Genomic DNA, 23,539 nt, shown 5'->3' with positions numbered 1-23,539 from the left:
CTCTTGAAAACAAGTACAACATCATTAAAATTTAAATAGATCTAATAAAAGGAAATAAAGACTAATGTATCTTTGCTTTTTTAAAAAATAATTCTAATATAGTAACTAAATAAATGAGAGATATAGTAACTAAATAAATAAATATACAGTAACTAACTTCTAACAAATTGTTTTAACAAAAAAAAACCCGAAAATTCTTTTTTAAATAAAAAGTCCATATATTTTTTAATAAAAGTCTAGATTTTTTTTTTCCTTAACAAAAGTTTAGAAAATTATAGCTTTTAATAAATTGACTAAAGATATCCTTTCCATAAAAAAGCTGTCATTTTTCTAAGGGTATTTTGAATTGAAACTTGCAAAATGACTTCTTTTACATAAAAATTGTAAATTCCTTTTTTATAAATTGAAAAATTAGGTTTTTCAATAAAATTTTGTAAACTTTTTTTTTAAGTATAATTTCTTTAATAAAAATTAGTTTGTAAAAATAATTTTCTCAATAAAAGTTTTTACTGGAAATAAGTTCCTAGATCAACTGGCAATAAATAATCTCTTTTTCAGAAAAATTCAATTTTCCTTTTAATAAAATTTGGTTTAAATCCTTTTTTTTTTTGGGTAAAAAAAATTGTAAATATCTTTCTTTAATTTGGTACACAATTACTTATTTAAATAAAATCAAAATATTTCTTGAAATTAAATTTTTAAAAATCCTCTTTTTAACAAAGCGAGCAAAAATCATTCATTGTAAATAAAAAAAAATTGAACATTTTTTTTATTTAAATAAAATTGCATTTAATAAATAAATAAAAATAAGTTACAACTAAAATATTTTGAAATCAATTTTTATAATAAAAAATAAAAAGCAAGTCTCGTTATGATGTAAAACGTGCGTGAAAAAAAATACGGCGGTAATGTTTTTCCAACACGAACACTTTAAAAAAGAGTAAAAATTTTGTCTTAATTTCCGATAAATTATTATTATTTTTTATAATTTTTATTATTTAAAAAGAAGTTTATATAGTACTAATAAGTTAATAACTCTATTAACTGTCCATCCTCTTGATTCACGCGTACCAAACCTGGGCATGTGATGGACGTCAAAACGACGCCGTTTTGTAGCCCGCCCTAAAGCCCCAAATTCATTTCAAGTCGTGCTCTGCCACTGGCCATGCTCCTCCCTCAGACATCACACTCCCTTCTCACTGCTGAGCACCGCCGGAACAGACCCTTGTGGACATCTCCGTTTGCTGCCCAATGCCGTTGAACTGCTGAAATGAACCTTGCCGTTTTCTGGTGCCGTCGTCGACTATTCCCTCATCTCTGGTAAGCCCTAAACCCATTATTGCGTTGAATATTTGAATTGTTGATCCCTTTCTTGTCAGTTATGATACTAATGAACACCGTGACATTGTGAAATGAAGTTGGGCATTGTTTCTCTCTCTGAATTGAATAGAAAGTTGTTTGTGATTTCATTTATCTTCGTTGTTATCGGGCCTTCGGCTGCATTCAGTGGTTATTGATCCCAATCATGTTCAGTCACATATTCAGTTTGTGTTTATGTTTCCAGTTTGCTTGTGTATATTTTTGGAATTTGCAGTTTGCCCGTGTGTTGTTTTGTTTTAATTTTTCTAATTTTCTCTAAAATGTGCAGTAGTCTGAAGAGAGGTTTAGGGCTGAATTTTGTGTAAATGGGTTCATTTTGGTGAAGGTCTGTTGGGTTATACGTTAATTATTATTATTATGAACACCGCCAGGTTTTTAATTATTTACATAGATACATATTTTATTTTTTATAATGAATTTTAATTGAAATATTTGATTAAAAGGGATGAGATGATACCCATATTTGGAAAAATAACTTTCATGTCTTGAAAATTGCAAATGACAATTTTATTCTTGAACTTTCTATCCAAAAAATTGCTTGACAGGAGATAGAAATTAAATATTTAATGAAGTTTGATTTCATGTTTTCAAAATAGGGAGGTCATTCTTCTGAATTTGTTTTTCAATGGCCCTTTAATGAAATAACCCTTTTTAATTTTAATCATATACAAATGATATATTTATGATGTCATGCACGGTTTTGGTCTATTGGTCTGACCTAGCATATTTTCTGATTCAATGACCGGTTTGATTCTATGCGCATTGAGAAAAATACTATCATGAGTTTTTGTTTTTATTTTTTTTAAAATTTATTATTCACATCACCAATTTGGTGCCCCACAGTGGAGTTGGCAGTCTGCAGCAATTGGGCAACTGGATTTAAATTAGTCAGGCTAGGCCAGCCTCATTTTGAGGAAGAGAATTGTTGAAGCCCAGTCATTTGACCGGCAGGCTGGAAACCCCAGTGACAAGCTCTCCAACACAAACCCTAGACCTCTCGCTCTTTCTTTTCTTCAATCATGGCATCTGCTTCTCCCTTTCCACTTTCTGGTAATTCTTCTATTTCTCTTTACCGTCTCCACTTTCCTTTTAGTGGCTGTTTTGCTGTTTGCTTGTTGAGAAATGGCAGGAAAAGAGAAGTAATTAACATTTTCAATCTTGGATAAGCTAAAAACTCATCTCAGCTTGCCCAAGTTCAACTATTTGGCTTCCTTGGGTTGCTTTTTCATTTGTTAGAAATCAAAAGCAATGTTTTATGTTTTTCTTTTGATGCTTGTGTTTGTTCTGCTTTGTTTTCTCAGCAACCAAACTGATGTTTAGGGTTTGTTATTTTCCAGACTGAGATATTGGAAGGCAAGAGTGTTTGATCACATTGGATATTTATTATTTGCGTTGTACTCTTTCTATTTGATGGGGAGGGATTTGATTAAACAAGAGAAAATATAAAGTCTAGTATGTGCTTTTTGCACCACAGTCTGACCCTATTGCTCATCGTTATAAATTGCTGACCCATTAAAAGCTGATTAGCCTTGTCTGTTTGCTGACCAAATGGAGAAAATGAGAAGAAATAAAAATTTTAGTCCCGATTTTTTTTTGAATTATTCAGGAGCCAAGGGAGAAATCAGAAGGGTTAAAAAACTGGAAAAGAAAGGAAAACCAAGTTTTTTTTTCATATGCAAACAAAATGAATATATTAACAATGCCTAACAAAAATGCACCAAAGTACACAGGTAGATGAAACACCCAAGCTCAAATAGACTTAATATAACTATTTGGCTTTCTGAGTTGAGTTTCACTTTTTTACAAACAGAAGTGATAGAAAATACAAATCAGATTTTTTTTTGCCTTTGCTTGTTTTTGAATGATTTCTTGGAAACGAAATTGAGGGTGAGGCTTAAGATTGTCATATATTCTGATACAATAAGAGGAAATGGATATGGAAGATGTGGGATGCTCATCACAGTTTTGGACTCTACTGGAGCAGAGCATGGTAGTAGTATACTGGTGTCACTTTACTAAAAAACTCGTGAGCTTCAAAATAGAGTTTAACTTGACTGCTTAATTGCAAGAAACAAATTGAATTGGCCTCTAATTGACCTGACCTGACCTTGGGCTTAGGTTGAGCAGCATGGTTTGCCTTAAGTTTTAAATGATTATGGGTTTTCATTTTATTAATGTTTTTGGGCTGTATCTAAAGAACTTTCTGTGTGCTGATAGGGTGGCTTATTAATCTCTCCACTTATTTGTGGTCTTGATGAAATTCATCTTGTACCTTTTACTTTTCTATCAGGGACTTTAAATGAACTTCATAGTACAAGAAATAGCATTTTATTTTAAAACTTATGGGCTTTTATTTTATTAATGTTTTTGGGCTGTATCTAAAGAACTTTCTGTGTGCTGGTTGGGTGGCTTATTAATCTCTCCACTTATTTGTGTTCTTGATGAAATTCATCTTGTACCTTTTACTTTTCTATCAGGGACTTTAAATGAACTTCATAGTACAAGAAATAGCATTTTATTTGGTACCACTATGGGAATGGGCTGTGATGCTGGAACCTCTGGCTCACAAATTGCACTGCATCAATACAAGAGAAGAAAAATTTCTCAGAAGAATGTTTCTTCTTTGTGTGAGGTTCATGGTGAAGTTGAAGCTTCCCTACCGACTTTGCGATCTTCGGGTTATTATATGGAACCTTGCTTGAAGGAGTTGGCTAAAAGGGAACTGATGGATTCTGGCTTTTGCAGCCGAGTTCAAGATTTTACAGTTGGAAGATTTGGTTATGGACGTGTCAAGTTTCTTGGAGACACTGATGTTAGATGGTTGGACTTAGATCAAATAATCAGGTTTGGGAGGCATGAAGTGGTTGTATATGGAGATGAAGGTGCAAAGCCTGAGGTTGGTCAGGGCCTTAACAAGGCTGCTGAAGTAACTTTGGTGCTACAGATAAGATCATCAAGTTTTGAAGAGGGACGACTAAATGATATTGTGGAGAAATTGAGGCTTTGTACAAAGAGACAGGGAGCAGATTTCATTTCATTTAACCCATCAAATGGTGAATGGAAATTCTTGGTACACCATTTCAGCAGATTTGGATTGAGTGAAGATGATGAAGAGGATATTGCGATGGATGATGTGACTGTAGTTCAACATCCACTGGAAACAAATGCTCATGAGGTTTCTGATATTGATGAAGCCACACTAGTGGAACCCAATGGAGCTGTACTTTCTCATTCTCTTCCTGCTCATCTTGGGCTTGATCCTATCAAGATGAAAGAAATGAGAATGGTGATGTTTCCTGTTGATGAAGAGGAGGATCATGATTTCAGTGGGGAATTTAAACAGCGGGAACAATCTTTCAATAAGGAATATATACGACCTCCTTTGCATTATTCCGCTCGGAGGATGAGCCATAAATCTGGTTCATCTGTGGCACGGAAAACTCCACTAGCTTTGCTTGAGTACAATCCTGGTAGTGTTGACTCCAGCTCTTCTGGAACCATTCTTATGGCCCAACAAAATAAGGGAATGCCTTTGAAGACTACAAAAGTAGAAGGATTTAAGCTGGACCTCAAGCATGAGACACCAATAACAGAAAGCCATTCCCACAACATAGTTGATGCAGCATTGTTCATGGGCAGGTCCTTTCGTGTAGGGTGGGGCCCTAATGGCATCCTTGTTCATGCTGGTGCAGCAGTTGGTGGCAATGATTCTCAGAGGGTTTTATCTTCTGTAATCAATTTAGAAAAGGTTGCAATTGATAAAGTGGTTAGAGATGAAAATAACAAAGTAAGAAAGGAACTTGTTGATTCATGTTTCATTTCTCCATTAAAGCTACACAAGGATATTAAGCATGAAACAAAAGAAGTTGAAATTGGGTCCTTCAAATTAAGGCTTCAAAACCCAGTCTCTAATCGTTTAATGCTTTCAGAGATTTGCCGGAGCTATATAGGAATTATTGAGAGGCAGCTGGAGGTCCCTGAGGTGTCTTCCTCCGCTCGTGTGGTGTTGATGCACCAAGTAATGGTATGGGAATTGATAAAAGTTCTTTTTTCGGCTAGGGAAATCAGTGGACAATCAAAATCTGCAGGAGCTGATAATGAGGAAGACATGATGCATGACAGGAGTGAAGGTTCTTCGGATGTTGACCTGGAAGCACTCCCTCTTATTCGGAGAGCTGAGTTCAGCTATTGGTTGCAAGAGAGTGTTTGCCATCGGGTACAGGATGAAGTAAGCTCCTTAAATGAGTCCAGTGATTTGGAACAGATATTATTACTGCTGACAGGGCGACAGCTGGATGCAGCTGTGGAACTGGCCGCTTCTAGAGGAGATGTGAGGCTAGCTTGTTTGCTGAGTCAGGCTGGTGGTTCCACAATAAATCGTGCTGATGTTGCTCAGCAGCTTGATCTTTGGAGAACCAATGGGCTGGACTTCAATTTCATTGAGAAGGACAGGATAAGGCTCTTTGAGTTGCTTGCTGGTAATATACATGGTGCATTGCATGGCAAAAACATTGACTGGAAAAGGTTCCTAGGTTTATTGATGTGGTATCAACTACCACCAGACACTTCATTGCCCTTTGTTTTTCGCAATTACCAGCAGCTTCTTGTCGATGGAGGAGCTCCACATCCTGTTCCAGTCTACATTGATGAAGGACCTGTAGAAGAGGCTGTATCTTGGAGTGTGGGGGAACGTTATGACCTAGCCTATTATCTTATGCTTCTACATGCCAGTGAAGGTAGCGAATTTGGACTTGGGAAGACAATGTTCAGTGCCTTCTCGTCAACACATGATCCACTGGACTACCATATGATCTGGCATCAGCGTGCAGTGTTGGAAGCAGTTGGTGCCTTCAGTTCTAATGATCTTCATGTTCTTGACATGGGACTTGTTTCCCAGCTTCTGTGTCTAGGGCAATGTCACTGGGCCATCTATGTGGTTCTTCATATGCCCTTTCGTGATGATTTTCCATACCTTCAAGCTACTCTCATTCGGGAAATTTTGTTCCAATATTGTGAATCTTGGCATTCACAAGAATTACAACGCCAATTTATGGAGGACTTAGGCATTCCATTGGCATGGTTGCACGAGGCAATGGTATGTCATTGTTTCTTGCTCTTGTACAAGACAGAACTTTCATGTTTAGAGCCTTCTATTTTGTCTTTTATCTGGGTCTAGCATTGCCATTCTTTGTGTTACTGGGGTGTCACAAATCCAGTGGTTTATAAATGTTGGCTGTGGCTCTCCTATAGTCTTAGGCTCTTATCCAGGCCAAGGGACTGTAAGCTATTAAACTAGGGTTACAGAGACTACTGTTGAGTTGAATGTTCTGAAAAATTTCCCTGCTAAGAAACTTATATTTTAATCATTTCCATAGATGGAAAGAAATGGATATTGTAATTATGAGATAGTAACATCTTACGATCGGTCACAGAGATTACCATGGAATTTGAACTTCCTCACAATTGCCTTGCTAAAAAGTTATAATATGGTAATTATCATGGGTGCAAAGTCATAGATTCTAAAATGAAGCTCCATGTCTCTTGTTGAGCACATCACTTTCTCTGGTTGAATTATTTTATTCTATGCAATTGCAGGCAGTATACTTCAATTACTGTGGTGATCTTTCAAGGGCCCTTGAACACTATATTGCATGTGCAAATTGGCAAAAGGCTCACTCTCTTTTCATGACTTCAGTTGCTCATTCATTGTTCTTGTCAGGTAAAATCTCATATGTTCTAGTTAATGATATTTCTTTGCATAATCTCTGCTATTATCTCATTTTTGTTCCAGTTGTTGATAGCCCAGTGATGCTAATCATTCCAGGGAGCCCCTTATGATTAATAAACTAACTTCTGCCAGAAGAATATATAATGGAACTTTTATAATAAAATGACTATTATTTTGAACCATATTCGCACAAAAGTAAGAGTGATTTGGAGTATAAGTATTCACATTGGAGTCGATCTTTTGCAGCCTTGTGTGTTGGTGAAAGCACAATCATACTGCTGTGCTTAGATGCACTGTGTTGTGGTGCCGAGTCACTTAGGTTAAGAAGAAAAAGGAAATTCTAGTTGAATCTTTTTTTGGGGGAGTTTTAATTCAGTAGGATTTTAGATTTGAAACTAGCTTATAATTTGGAATATATTGGATTGCTAAAGGATTTAAAATTCAATTTACCTGGATGCTGAAGAACTTTTTCCTGAAATTGGTTTTTGGCTGCGTCAGCGTCCCATGGGGTTTTGACCACCCTGATGGATTCATTGAGGGCTTGGGTAATAGATAGGTTTTATGGGTGCTTTCTCTCAGTGCTGATTTTTGCGCTGTTGTGTTTTTCCCTTTTTCCTTTTTCCTTTTTTTGGTCCTCTCTGTTTACTCTGGTGTATTGGGGTTGGACATCCTGTTTTTGCTAGGCACTCTTACTCATAGCTTCTGTTTTCCCATTAAAAAAAGGGTTTTCAGTGCTAATTAGGATAGGCAGAACATGCTCATTAAGGGCTTTAAAGCTCAGTTCTAGGTTATTGGATTCTTTTTTATGTCATTTTTTCTTGCACTCGTAGGTTCTTAGGAATTATTAGTCTGCAAAAACATGCCCAAGGAAGGATTTTAATATTGACATACAATAAAACTGTGGATATTAAACTCTTATGATGTGCTTGACAACAAAAATGAGAACCGTTTCATTCTTTTGGAAACTTAATCCAGTGTTGGCATCATAGTTTTGAAAACTAGTTATTTATTTCTTTCTGAAAATCGATTATTTTCAGTAAAAATCAAAATATTGCTCTTTTTATTTCAATAATATGGGCACTTTGACAATTGAAAACAATCCCAAGTCAAACATTTCTTGATATGTTTAATGTGTTAATTTCCCAAAGCTAGAATAATTCTTTTCATCAGGAGAAAAAATCCATCGAATCAGTAGCTATAGAAGGAAAGAAAAGGTAAAAATACAATTGAGCAACTCAAAGGCAGAAAATAGGAATGCATTTTCCTACAAAAATCTCAGGAAATGATTCACTTTGCTTTGCCAATCTATCTGCTAAATGATGGGCCTGATGAGAAATCCATGTAAAGGGACATCCTACTAGGTAAATTAGTCAAAGATTTTTCCAGCCATGAGTCCCATTTCCAAAATCCTCACTCCCTTTGTGACACCCAATGTATAACTGTATTGAGTCACCTTCCATCAAGAAATTGTTGAAACTCAAAAGTAGCTCGAGTCAAACCTTCAACATTCTTAGAAGTCTGCTTTTATAGGCAGCCCTTTCCTAACCAGCCTGGGAAAGGCTCTAATCATCTTGCCTTGTGATCTTGAAACACTCTCCTAATACACAACCATCTCAGGGTACCTAAAGAACAAGCTTCAGAATTAAACTTGAGACTACCCAAGGTTTGAGGTACCCACTTGATATGAATCTCCTCAACCCTCCTACTTGCATGAAAGACATCTCTATCTGGCCAAATCATACTCTGTGGGGTTCTAGGAAAGAAAGAAAGTGGATCTCACCCCATAAGGACTCCATAGCCTCATTTCCTTAAATATGCTATGTTCCTATCTAATCAAATTCCCACAATGATGCAAGTGTAGCCACTCACTAAATCACCTTACTTTTAGCATTAGCTCCAAAGCTCGCATACAATCACCAACATTTTTGTAATAGTACTAGGAGGAGCCTAGGCTATCCTGGCCAGATCAAAGAGTTTGTGCATCCATCATGATTGGGCAATGAAAGAAGAGATCATCAAGCTGTCTCCTCATCGCCAAGTCCATGACATAGGATTTAGGGTTGATGGCTTTAGTGGGCTTTCTTAGCTATAGCAAGTAATTAGAATTGGCCCTTTTATTGACACCTCAACTTCAGATGAAGCTTTTGGTTTCCAAATGAAATTGGCTGTGAGGAAAGCATAGTGAACCTAAAGAAGGGACTCTGTATAGAAACGTCCAAGAGGTGAAAGTAACCATGCTGTGATATCAGGAAACAATTATTATAAATAAACATTTTATCGGGATAATGACAAGGAAAGATCATCTATTTCATGGTCTAAAAAGTCTATATAAAGGTTGAAATTCTAGGAGTGGAAGGAATCAAAATGGTATAAAAAGGCAGACATGGATGACTTTGGGGACCTATAAAGTAAATAAAGGTTGAGAAGTTGAAATAAAAAAAATGCTGATCAGCCGCCACAGATTGTCCAGAATATGAATCTTTTTGTCTTCTCCAGTGGAAGAATGAATGTAGCAAAAGAAATTAGTGAAGGTATGAGCTAAAACTTCTCACAAGCATTGATGTGATCACTTAGCCTGAATGATGACATCCCATTCATTAGAATGTGAACTGTAGATACTTTTGAGAAACCTGCGTCCAAGCTCGTAACCCTCCCTAGGGAATCTTCAACAGCCAGTTGGCAAAGAAGGTTGTGTTCCTCAAATACCCTAATAATGCCCAACCCCCTTTCCCACTTGGTTTAAATCCATAAGATGATATCTTTTACCTTCCTAAAACCTTTAACATATGGATAGGAGGGGATACACTGTCTCCTTCCTTTGACTGCTATCCATTGCAGCTATGAATTGTTTCCCTTTATTAGCTTGGTGCCTATGAAAGGAACAGAATATAATCTAATAAGAGGATTGAAGCTAGAAAACACAGGCTTAAACAGAATGTGCTGGGATCTCTGCATGCTTGAACGAGAGAGATTTATGTATGAGAGATTTTTATGTTTAGAAGGCACTCTTTTATTGAGTTGGCCAATAGCTTGACTTATAGAATGGATTAAGGAGCTTTTTGGTTTTTTTTTGCTCCTGTTTCTGTTTTCTATGTTAGTTTTGTTCTCACTCATGTACTTTGTCTTCTTTTCCTTGTTTTCCTTTGTAGTTGTCTGTTTATATTTGTCATGTGCTTTGGTTTTGTCATCTCTAATGTCTTCTAACCAATTTTTGTCTATCAAAAGGAATAAATGCTCGTAAATTTGTTGTATCAAAACAAAATTTATAATATTATTCTACTATTCCAAAGCAGCTTTTTTCCGATCAAAAGAATTTTAAACAAAGAGCCATAATAGGATAGTGGTACAAAGTATTGTCCATTGGGAATGTAAATGTATTCTTGTAATCAAGAGAGAAAATGTTGTGAATGAAGTGGTAATGAATAAATGATGAGATAGTGAAAAATCATAAATGAAAATTGAGAAAAAATGATTATAATTGAGGAGATAAAATTGGACAACATTAAAATAAAATCTATGAAATGAAAAAGTTCCTGGTTTTGGAGTTCACTAGAAATCAATTTCGATGTTAAATAGGTCACTAGAAAAATCTCACCTAAATCAATACTTAATTTAGCTCTAAATTTAGACCCATTAATTCTGAAATTAGGAATCCTAATTGCATTGATTAATCATTCACAATTAAGCTCAATTTGTCTTCAATCACGTACTAATAAATCCTATAATGCAACTATATGGTCTCATCAAATTTAGCATTAAGCATTTGATAAATTGATTAAGATTACACTATATATATATATATTTTATTCAAAGCCATTGAAAGAGAATATTTTCTCAAATTCATAAATCAATATATTCAATCAAATTACCTTTTTTTCTCTTTAGCTTCAATTGCCTAATTCACCATATATCTTTAATCTAGATCCTTCTTCCTCCAAGAAAAACAAAATCTAGCCACTCATGTTTGGAGATTTGATTTTGCAAGACGTGCATGGCTAGCAAGAAAATGAAGGAAAACAAAAGAAAATTATATTTCTTAAAAGAAGAATTACAAAAAATCTCTCAAGTACAAAATAACATAAAATTGACCAAAATCCAAATGAGAGTTCCAAACTCTTATTTATAGGCCAAGGTCAAGTAGACCCTTGGCATTATCCTAGAGATCACATGGTTTTAAAAACCGCACCGGACCGGCTGGTCATGGTTCCGGTCTGGTTCGTATTTTGGTGCCAAAGTCAACATTTTGTACAAGAAACATCATTTTCGCATGATCATGTGAATTGGAGATGGTTTGGCAGCAACTTGCACCCTTTGTCTGTTTGGCATGATCATGTGAAAATGGCCGCGAAAGGATTGTCAACTGCTGCTGCTCACATGTATTCTGGTTCATTTTGCACACTCATGCGAAATTTTCACATGACCATTTGAACATCCTTTTCAGCATGTTGAGATCACCCCTTTGCTATGCATACTCAATATAACATCCCAAATGCCATTCAGAACCTTCCAAGATGCATTTTCCTCTTCCATTAGCTCACTCAATTCATCCATAGTCTATTTTCAGCATTTGCATGAATTCCAGTACCCTTCCAATCAATCTTAGGCTGCTAATAGCTTCAAGTCACCATCCTTTTTTTACTTAAACTTGGCTTCCTTAAGCTAGGATGCATCCCTTCATCTCCATGAATTCCCACCATAGGCGTATACTTGAGATATTCCCTTATTTTCATCCTTCATCAACCTCACTTTCTCCTTTGTTACACAATTGACACTTATTGTGCCTTAAAATCACTCCATAACTCAAAATAAATGTTTGTAAACATTGCAAGAGTACAATAGGTCAATTGAGTATTTTAGGTATAATTACTACCCAAAACATGTGAAACTTATAGCAAGTATCATCTAATATATGCTCTTTTTGAATAGTAATCAATAAATAAATAAACTTGTAAAAGAAATTGTATTGTTGGATGCATTGTTGGGTCTAAGATGTCAAACTTCAGCTAGATTATTTATTTATTTATTTTGTGTGTGTGTGTGGGGTGCATTATCATCTTATTTGAAATGTGGATAGAACTTATCCTCGTGCTTTTATCTTCTATGCCTTTTTTTTTTAAATTTTTATTCTGTCATTAATTTTTGGTGTAAACTAAAGTTTACAAGTCATGGTGTACTATTTTTTGTTTTAACATAGATACACTCATTTGCTTTACACAACCATCTGAAATCACAAGCAAGTGGCTGGTACTAAGAAAATTGCTTTTGTACATTTTGGGCTTTAATGTTTTCTTGATGTTAACTCTATCCTTCAGTGCTCAAGTTGTTATGCTTCCATTTGTAGATAAAAGAAAGATAACCTGGTTTTTGAATTAGTGTCAAATTGTTCTAGACTTGATTAGTTCATCAGTTGGAATGAAGCATCTTCCTTAAGATTTTACTTTTGATTGATATGGTTGTGGAGGTTGTTGTATATGGTCTTCTTCCTCAGGGCAAGGTTAATGATCAAGCATGTTATATTCTGTACTACAGTTTTCTTCAATTGATGCTGCTGTTTAAAAATATTGTTTGATATGGTTTTTTCCCTCTTTTTCAATTAAGCAGCCAAACACTCGGAGATATGGAGACTTGCAACTTCCATGGAAGACCATAAGTCTGAAATTGAACATTGGGACTTGGGAGCTGGAGTATATATTTCATTCTATCTAATACGAAGTTCTTTGCAAGAAGAAAACAATACCATGTGTGAATTGGTATGAAAATCTATCATTATTATTGTGGCTTTAAATTTGAATGTAGGATATATCTTGTGCTGTGGTATTTTTCTTGAATATCTACTGTAGTAGCATGTGGCCTAGGTTTCAGATGTTACATTTTACATACTCAAATATGAGGTCACTCTCAGTATATAATTTATAAATTAGTTTTACAGGTTGAATCCAACCAATCCAAGATGTGCCTGACTCACAGGCTTGGTTTGGGCTTTTTTCAAACTGGATCTAGAGTCGTGGAAAGTTATGAATGCAGGTGTGGCATGCATGCAATACTGTGTTATCCATGAATGAAGCCATTTTGAGAAACATGACATGTATTTTGGTTGAGCTGCTCACGCACTTGGCAGGATAGACTAGTATCACAAAATCACCATGAGAAGAGCAAGCCGAGCCTCAAGACTTGAAATTGGCAAGAATCTTATCCTCTCACATTGTATAGGGCAATGCATCTCTTGATCAACATTCCTATAGTAATTTGAGGAGGTAGTAGTATTGAGAAAAAGAATCATATGGTGATATAGTCAACTATTTGTTTAGATAAAGGCAGGATAGGTTTGTGAATCATAAGGCTTTCATAGTACAAGTTGCAACAAGGCTTTAGTGGGGAAGTGGCTTTGGAGGTTTGTGGAAGAGCAGGCAAATTTATGGAGGATTGTCATCCAAAGCAAATTTGGTGAGGTGAAAGATGTTGGGTCTTCAAGGAAGGGAGGGGAATGGGGTTGCCCTTTGGACAATGCCATTTGAAAAGAATGAGAAACTTTTCAAGCTTGCATGAATATTGTTGTTTGTTATGACTCTCAGTAAGTTCAGGTATGATCCTTACTGTAGGGGAGTCTATTAAAATATTCTTGGTTCTTGTTTAGCATTTTTTCTTGTCATAGGGCTTGGGTAGTTGATTTCTAAGAGGGAGTAGGTGGTCAGGTATCTGGTCCCCTCACTTTAGGAGAAATTTCTTGGATAGGGAGTTGCAGATGGTGCAAGCTTTTCTTCAGTGTATTTAGACAGTGGCTGTGAGGGATGGATGTGCTAATAAGCTGGGGTTGATACTGGCTAAGAACAAGAGTTTCTCGATCAAATCTTTCTATAGCTTTTTGAGTCTGAGGAAGTAAGTGCCTTTTAATGTCAGGTTTTTTCACTTGGGAGAAAATTCTTACATTGGATCTGCTTATGAAATGGGGTTAACCATCATAGAGTTGTTGTTTCCTGTGTAACTAGAAAGAGGAGTTAGCCAGTCATAGTCACATTCGTTGCATGGTGGCCCTCAGTGTATGGACCTTGGGGTTTTCTTTCTTTTAGTTTTTGTGTTGCTCCCCTTTTTGGTAAAGAAGTTGCTACATGCATGAAAATTTTGTTGGGAAGGGTTGGAGATTTTGGAGGATCACTCATCTTTGCCTCTTTTCGTCTTTTTGGAAAGTGCAAACTATAAGATGATTTGAGTGAATGGAGAGCTTAGACTAACATTACTGCTTTGTCAAGTACTTTGTTCCGTTGCTCTAATCTTATTTGAAAAACTCTAACATTGGTCCCGTTCTTGATTTTATATTTTTTAATTTTGACTGTTTAGAAAAAGGTTAAGAAGTCGTTTTAGTTTTGTGGTCTTTTGGTGCTCTTTGCATACTCCTAGTGTACATGGGTATGCAATTTTTTTTGTTACACTTTTTTTGGTGCTCTTCTTATGCTTCCACTGTACATGGGATATGCTTGATTGTTATTTTATTTTAAAAAATTCTTAGACACTTATTTTTGTGCTCTTTGTATGCTCCCAGTATACATGGGTTATGCTTTTGTTTTTTTTTTTGTTAGAAACTTTTATTTTTTAATAGAGTATAATTTTTTCCTTAAGAAAAAAAAATGGAAAAGAATGAGAATTTGGGCTACAGGGGTAGTGAGAAGAACATGAATGTTAGTTGAAATATCTTAAAGCATGCTAAGGAAGATATGATTTCAATTGGTGCCGACATTTAGGATAGGCACAGAGAATTGTTGAATTTCAATTCATGTTTGAGAGAATTTCATGATATTTGTGTTAGATAAAGGAAGTTGAAGCCTACAATTAAGATTAGGACATGTGGGATATCCTAAAAATGCATTATTGTAATCATTTTGCTTGTTTATAATGACTATATGTTTTTGCAGGATTCTCTGGAGAGCAAAAATGCTGCTTGTAAAGACTTCTTCAGTTGCTTAAATGAATCTTTGGCTGTTTGGGGTGGCAGATTACCAGTTGATGCAAGGTATATTAATCCCTTGGCCCAAATCCAAGAAACACAACCACACACATATTTGTAGCTCATCTCTTTAGATGATAAAAATCAACCTTAACTGTTAAACTTCACTTGTTTTGATCATTTAGCAATGCTTTTCAATCTAGAAGAACTAGCCTCTCTCTCTCTCTCTCTCTTTATATATATATATATATATATTTATTTATTTATTTATTTATTGATAGGTAAATAAGAGCTTGCATTAGAAACACCTAGAAACGGCGAAAATAGTACACACGAAGTATACAAAGAAACGCCCAAAAAACTAGGTAGCAAAGTAATAAGAAAGTCATCCTCTTAACAAACAGCCAATCTATAAAGTCAATCATAAACAAAGTGTAATCCTCTATATACACCCTAACCCAATTCATAAAATTATACAAAAAAGAATATTTGATGTCTTGGTTGGACTGTTCGACATCATTGAACGCTCTCCCATTCCTTTCCTTCCATAAAGTCCACATTAAGCATAAAGGTGCAGCCCTTCACGCCTTCTCCCTTCTTTTACCCACAAAGCTTCTGTGCAACCCAAGCAAGTTCCCCTTCACAGAGGAATGCAAAACCCAATGCACACCAAAAAGGGTCAGGATCACATTCCACAACATTCTAGCTTTAATACAAACCAGAAAAAGATGGTCACTGGTTTCCTCTTCCTCTTTACACAAGTAGCATCTATTTGGAAAATTCCATCCCCTCCTTTTCAGCTGGTCACAAGTTAAAATTCTGTTCCAAGACGCTTCCCAAGCAAAAAAGCTTACTCTCACTAGATCCCAAGACCTCCAAATAATGCTCCATGGGAAGGGATCACTAGAAGCCCTCGTGAAGGAACGATAAAGGGAACAAACAGAAAAACAGCCATTCCTACTTTCTCTCCAGCTCAAAAAGTCCTCTGCATCTCTTCTTACAGCCAAAGGTTGAAGCTTCCGAAACAAAGACTCCACTTCTCCCATCTCCCAATCATTAAGATGCCTTGAAAAGTGAGGAGACTGGCGACTGGCGACTGGCCTAATGGTTATGCAATACATGTTACCAAGGGCAGAACTGGCATAATGGTTAAGTGTCATTCCTTTCATACCGGAGACTGGGGAGTCCCAGCCTTCCTTTTCAATTTTTAAGGAGCGCTGACTCTATGGTTTACCAGACATGGTGCCCAGATTATTGTGAATATTTCGGAAGAAATGGCAAAAAAAAGGGTGAACTTCCAATAAAATCAGAAAATTCAGGAAATTATAATAAAATCAGGGAAAAAAATCTGCAATTTTTTATGCAGTCTTTCCTCTCAATTTATCATAATCGCTATGTCCCAATATCCTGTTTTTTTCCCTGAAATTTTGCCAAAAATTGGTGAAATTTTCTTCCATGACTGTCGAGATCTTAAATATGCTTTCTTTGGGATATAGAACAATTCCTCTCTTGAATGCTTAGAAAATAACTTAGTTGTTCCATATCCTTTCGGAAGTATATCTTTAATTGAGTCTTCACCTCCTCTATGCCTTTCAGATCATTGCTAGAAACGATTATATCATCTACATAAAGAAGGATGATTATACCTCCTAGTGTGTGCTTTACAAATACAAAATGATAAGAGTGACAACACCAAAATCGAGGGAAACAACTCCACTCAACTTATTGAACCAGGGTATAGGCAATTTTTTTAAGTCATAAATTGCTTTCTTCAGTTTGCCAACCTTGTCAAACCAACCTCACCTGCCTTCAGTCATAAATTGTTTGAGTTAGATTTTATAGCAGAGGGTGTGACAATAGGAGAGAAATCTTTGTACTTGTTATTCCGTTGTATAAATCCCTTTCTTCCATATATTTGCATTGGTTGAGGATAGGGACACAAGCGGGGAAAAAAAAAGTCGAGACCAAGACTAGACTTATAGATATAAATGGTTGACTCAAACTGATTTACATCTGCACTGATTTGAAAATTTCAAGAAATTGAGTCAAAGCATTTATCACCTTTCTAAGAGGTGGAAACTTTTTTCAGTAGGTTACATGGTCATGCGCTTAGAAGGGGGATTGAGGATGTCATGTCTTGGAGGGTTTCAAAGAAAGATATCTTTACAGTTAAGTCTTTTTTCTCTTCCCTAGCCCCTTGCATTGGTAGGTAGTTCCCTTCAAGCTTAGTTTGGAATCCTTGGGTTCCAAAGAGAGTCAACTTTTTTGCTTGGGAGGCTATCTGGGGAAGAATTCTAACTATTGATCAACTAAAAAGGAGGGGTTGGGCCTTACCAAGTAGGTGCTATTTGTGTAAAGTGGATGAAGAATAAGCTAATCATGTGCTTATTCATTATCCCAAGGTAGCTATGATTTGGCACCTTATTTTTGCTCTTTTTGGTGTTCATTGGGTTTTGCCCAATTCTATCAAGGAAACCATTCTTGGTTAGAACGGCACCTTTGTTGGAAAGAAAAGAAAAAAGGTGTGGAATGCAGTCCCTTTATGCTTATTTTGGACTTTATGGAAGGAAAGAAATAAAAGAATCTTTGAAGATACTGAATTAGCAGATCAAGCTATTTTACGGTCCTTTTTGTACATGTTTTCGGATTGGGTTAGGGTGCATGTGAATTGTGCTTCATGGTCCACTTTCGATTTCATTGATTGGTTGGGTTGTAAGTAAGGGTTTTTTTGTTTTTTCTTTCCCTTTGGCCTAGTTGCCTTGTATGCTTCGTGTATACTTTCAGGTGTACTTCAGGCTTTCTTTATTCAATTGCTTTTACTTATCAAAAATAAATTCATCACCTTTCTAAGTTGTAGAATAATTAAGGAAAATTCATTTGACTGACTTTAAAGATAATTTGTTAGAAAGATGTACTAAGGGAGCAAAGAACACATAGCCTAACACTCTAGGAGGGAGAGAGGAAAAAGTGGTATATAAGGAAATAGATTTGAATGAGGAGTTTTTAAAGTTTTAAGACAGGAAGTCAGTCTATTTATTAGATAGCAAACCTCAAAATACCTTCCCCCAAAATTTTGTTGGAACTTTCATTTGAAACATAAGGGTTCTAGTGATTTCCAAGGGATTATGATTTCTCTCTTGGACATACTATTCTATCAAGGGCTGTATGCACAAAAGGTTTGATGAAGAACCCCTTTTTTTGACACAAAAAAACAGAAATAATATTATTGCAGATTTCAGACAGATGATCATATCATTTTTTCATTGTGCTAAAATGTTGATCTTGTGGCACCTGTTGTTTTTTGTTTTTTTGGTTGGCATTAAGTGGGTTCTATCTTCCGTAGTGCGAATAATTCTACCAAGTTGGCTTAGGACCTCTATGGGGAAGAGCACTTGAAAGTGAGAAACAAGCGGATTAAGCTCTTTAAAATTTGTTTTTGAGGTCTCTCTGGCTTTGGGATAGCAGGTCTATAGATGGGATCTCTTTGCCTATATTAGATTTTATAGATTGGTTGAGTACATTTTTTTTGAGGGGGCATGTTTTTCGTTTTTTCCTTTCTTTCTTTACTAGTTTGGTACCCTTTGTCTACCACCTTGTATGTTTTGGTGGGACTATTTTATTAGGCATTAATTATATTTTTGGTTGCCTGTAAAATAAATATTATTGCAAAACTCAAGGGCATCATCATCAGAATGAAAGTTGATTCTTTTAACAGATACAAGTTATATGACCATGTAGCTTGAGAGTGATCATCAACAAAAGACATAAAATACTTGAACCCTTTAACTATGGGAATACATTAAGGGCTTTAGATGTTTGAATGAAGTATAAAAAATTAGAACAAGGGCTTTGCACCCCTGTATGGAAAAAGAAGAATGATAATGTTTTCTTAGTTGACATGACTTGCAATCAAAAGAAAGATTTGAACTCATTGGAAAACCCATGATTCAAAGAAGCAGAGGGTGTTAAATTTGTATGCCACTGATTTTGGATACTGTTTAAGATAGAGTGTACTGTCGATATGATGTCGAACTAGACTAGTGATACTCTTCATTCTTTTCATGCCCTTCACTAATCGCCTTTCTCATGATGATTGAGTACAACCACTTCCTATCAGTGGCTTCTATAGAAGAAATCCTCTGTTGTGTCCCTAACACAGCATCTGTGAAAATGAGCTGAGATCCTATCTCTTCCTCAATCATGGAAACTCCTAGACACAAGGATTCCAATAATTCACCAGAGCCTCCTTGTTGGTTGCAAAGGTGAATAGGCCTGGGAAATTGGTCCTCGAGAGGCCTCTCCCCACCCCACACATGAAACCAAAATTTAGTCCATTGGCCATTCCCACTGAAATATTGGTGAGGGAACTGGATAAGCTTGCCTCAAGATTGTGGAACTCTGGAAGGGGCTTGTGAGGGTACACATGTATCAGAAGTTAGAATTTAATTGTAGGTTAGCAGAATTTCAACCCAAAATCCTTTTGTGACCAGAATCCATTTGTTGCCATGAGAGGATAAAGAAAAAGGCTTCCTCTTACATGGGCATAGCTTTTTTCAATGTCTGTCTTGCTCATGGGCCTAGGAGTTTTCTAATCTATAGTCAATAGCTTTGCTAGATAGTAGAACCATGTTGAGGATTTTCTGGTCCTCTACAACCACATTCTGAAAATTGAATATAAACTTCCCTACCATGCATTCTGCTAGATGTGAGAGCTGTATCAAGGATTTCCTGGTCCTTCACAAATGCTTTATGAAGATCCGATACAAGTTTCCCGTCATGTATCTCAACCTGTTAGCAAGAATCTTGGCCAAAACCTTAAATAAACTCCCCACCAGATCGATTTGCCTAAAATTCTTAACGTTCTTTGCCCTTTCTTTTTCACCTTGGAACCAATACAACCATCATATTCAACACCCCAAAATGATCCTGATCCCTGAAAGACCCTAAGACATCCTTTCTAAGAGTCTCCCATTTTTGCTTCCAAGACTCCATGGTAAAAGCTGCTTGGTCTGGGGCTCCATTCAGATAAAATAAGGAAAAAAAGAAAAAAAGAAAAAAGGAAAAAGAAAGAGAGCCAATCAAACCCCCTCCTCATCAAAACACCCTGGAATCTTTACCATCCTTAATGGATGTGGGATTTGCCCCTCTGTCAGGTGGGTCTTTTGACCTACTGGTTTGAGTACAACAACTGGATGAGCAAAACTGCTCCTTATCATCACTGGCATCCCCATCAATCATGATTCTTCTGATATGGTACTCCTTTAGGCGTTAGCAACTCCATGGAAGAATTTGGTTTTCCTTTCTCCTTGATTCAGGACATGGCTCTAAACTTCTGTCTCCTATGAGTTTTGTTGAAGTCCACTATGACATTCTTCAAAGCCTCACTCCTTGGTCTAACTTCTTACTCAGAATAAGCTCAATTTGTTTCTTCCAAATCACCGTTTTTGTCTGCTTCAAGACTTACACTTTACAAATTGCTAAATTACTGGACACTTCAGGATTCCTTTTCTTCAAATCCTCCCTAAGGGTCTTCAACTTTCTGTGTGAAATGATGGCTTATCCACCATTGTTTGATCAGGGCCCCAAATCCTTCCTACTTAAGCCACATATTTCAAAATGAAAGGGATACTTCAGCTGCAGACCACCACTATAAAAGAGAACAGAGAAGTGGGTCTTAGATGCAAGCACTGGGCAACAACACTGCAGAAATGTTCTTCACAGATGATTTATATTAAGAACCAATTGAGACAAGGATTAGAACGGCCCCCCAAACCACCTGTCATGTAAGAAGAGGGCGCAAATTATAACACAGTTATTACATTATCCAAAACAAATTATCACTTATGCCTGGAAGCAAAAATTCTATCAATTACTCTCCCTTTGTTAGCTTCAAAAACTGTATTTTAGGGTATGTTTGAGAATGTTATAAGAAAACAATTTTTAAGAATAGTTCTTAAAAACAGTTGTTAATTGTTTTCAAAAGCAAAACTCTGCTTGGGAACTCAAATATGAAAAACAGTTTTCTCAGTTTTATTTTTCATGGAGGCACTATGCACAAAGTGTTATGTAAAAGTTTTGAAGTATTCTCTCCATATTTTTAATTGTTACTCAAAACACTCTACAAAAAGCTACTGAATAAACCTAAAATTTGTTCTAAAAAATAACCTATTTATGTAACAAATTCTCAGCAAACCGTTTTCCATTAGAAGTTTGTCAAATGTGTTTTGTAAGTTAGATAACCGTTTTCTATACTAAAGAAGAGAAAACTGCTTTCAAGAACAATTTCCAAATGGAGCTGTAAATTTCTTTTTGTATTAGATCTTTTGATGTAGAAACAAGATTTTCTAAGTTTCTTTTTGTTTTTGGTATTCCTGAAATATATCTGTTTTGTACTGGATTTGGCACTTATTCATGACATTCTAGCAATCTTATTTCCTTGCTGTTTATATATCTCTGCATTAGAGTGGCATATTCAAAAATGGCGGAGGAGATCTGTGGTTTGCTTCTATCTGACAGTGGTGAGGGCTCAACACGTGATGTTCAATTGAGCTGCTTTGACACCGTTTTTAGTGCTCCAGTCCCTGAGGATCTCCACTCAAGCCATTTGCAGAATGCAGTGGCGCTTTTTACGTGCTCTTTGTTGGAGGTGTAGTCTTTCCTCCCTGGTTTTTTTGGTCGGATTAGATTAGATACCTAATGGTAAAGATCAAGGTTTTTTGGTTTTTAAAACTCTTTCTTGTTCCTTCCCTTCTGTTTCATTCATGTGGATGTCGATTTCATCAATTTTCTTCGGTGGTGGTTTTCGTTACCTTGTTAAATGTTTGTTTGTAATCTTATTCTAGCCTGAGCATGAGATACTGAAAATTAGTTTTTGAGAAACATACAGAATGGTTTTTATGCAGAGAATTGAAATCTTTCCAAGATTGTTGTTGGTGGAAAGACCCACCTGACGAGATATCTGAAATTTCCCCTGTAAAAGTATTGGTTCTTTTATGACCACGTATTGGATGTATGACAGGAAGGTGTGTTTAAATTTTCTGTTCTTTTCCTCAGTTTTCTCAGCATGCAAACAGAAGGTTGATCTTGGCCTGTGTTTTCTTTTGTTGCTCCATTTTGATCCCGCCTATTTTAATTTTGAAGTTTATTGTTTAGCTGTTTCATTTCATTTTCCTTTTAACTGAGTTCCTTCTACAATGTTTGTTCCCAAAAAGTTTGAGGAAATATGTAAGGGAAAGAAAATAAAGAGGAAAAGTAGGTGAAAAGAAAAAGTGAAGGAAAATAAAAAAGTAAATTTAAAATCAATAAATTATTTTTATATATCTTTTTAAACTTATTTTACTTATTTAACTCCACTATCTAAAGATTAAATAATTTAATAATATATAAGTTTGTCACTAATTTTAGTTATATTTGACTTTTTTTTTTCCATATTTTTGATGATAAAATCAACCACAAAAAAATCATTTTCTTTAGCATGGTTAGAGGTGTCCAATGAGTTGTGTTGGGCCGGCATGACCCAATGTTTAGCAAGCCAATGTATCGGCCGACACGACCCACTTAAAAATCGTGTCAAATTGGGTTAGCTTATGCAAACCAAATGGGTGGCTTGACATAGCCTATAAGCTTGTGGGCCAATCGCGTCATGTCGAGTTGTGTCAATCGTGCCATGTTGTGACGATGGGTTATGTCGGCAGCCCACGGTCCATGAGCCACTCACTTTGATAAAAAATTTTATTTAATTTTTTAGGTCATTTTGTCTTTATTTTTTCATTGTTAAATGAAATTTCTTTTTGTTACTTTAAACATCTATAATAATTATACTTTTATTTTTTTATATTTATATTTATCAAGTTTGTAATTATAACATCTACAAAAATGTTAATTTTTTGTTTTTGTTTTTCTTTTTTAAAATAAAAATAACAATAAATTTAAAATATTGAAATATAAAAGGAAATAATATATATATATATATATATCTATAAATAAATTTTTTATTCAATATTTCAATAAATTACATGAAAAATAGGGAGAAAAATAAAAGGTGAGAATTACATCATTATAGTTTGAGTACATCCATACTAAGTTGATGCCCATTCAACTATCAATCATATGTATTACTTAACCTTTAAAAACCAATTACATTTAATAGATTTAAAAGAAGCAGATGACATATAGTATTTTAATTTTTGTATTCAATTTGCATTACTTCAATTAGCCATTATATAGATGTTGAGAAGGGTATTATAGACATTTGATATGTAATAAAAAGGAAAAAGAAAAAAAGAAGTAAAAAATGATATTTGAAAGGGCTAAGTGGGCCAACATGATGGGTCGGCATGACAGTTAGGCATGATGGCACGATAGGTTGTTTCATTAAGCATAGCACGACCCGCTCATTTGGGTCATGTTAGTCAGGCCATGGGCCAGAATGGGCGGCCTGACCCATTGGACACCTCTAGCCTTAGTTTCTTTAAGTAACAAAATGATCACCT

General features: G+C 35.7%; 1 protein-coding gene across 1 annotated transcript; it reads left to right on the top strand.

The window, feature by feature from the left end:
- The first annotated feature begins 1,058 nt into the window (after positions 1–1,058).
- LOC100257675 (nuclear pore complex protein NUP96) lies at positions 1,059–22,085 on the top strand. The gene is made up of 7 exons (XM_002271931.4): positions 1,059–1,320; positions 2,224–2,430; positions 3,858–6,475; positions 6,976–7,099; positions 12,710–12,858; positions 15,016–15,113; positions 21,510–22,085. The coding sequence occupies exons 2-7, from the start codon at positions 2,400–2,402 to the stop codon at positions 21,697–21,699; spliced, it is 3,210 nt and encodes a 1,069-aa protein (XP_002271967.2). The 5' UTR covers positions 1,059–1,320; positions 2,224–2,399; the 3' UTR covers positions 21,700–22,085.
- Positions 22,086–23,539: the final 1,454 nt, after the last annotated feature.

Source organism: Vitis vinifera, chromosome 9 (assembly GCF_030704535.1).
Source record: "Vitis vinifera cultivar Pinot Noir 40024 chromosome 9, ASM3070453v1".
NCBI classification, from domain to species: Eukaryota; Viridiplantae; Streptophyta; class Magnoliopsida; order Vitales; family Vitaceae; genus Vitis; species Vitis vinifera.
This window is presented reverse-complemented; position numbering and strand designations above follow the sequence as displayed.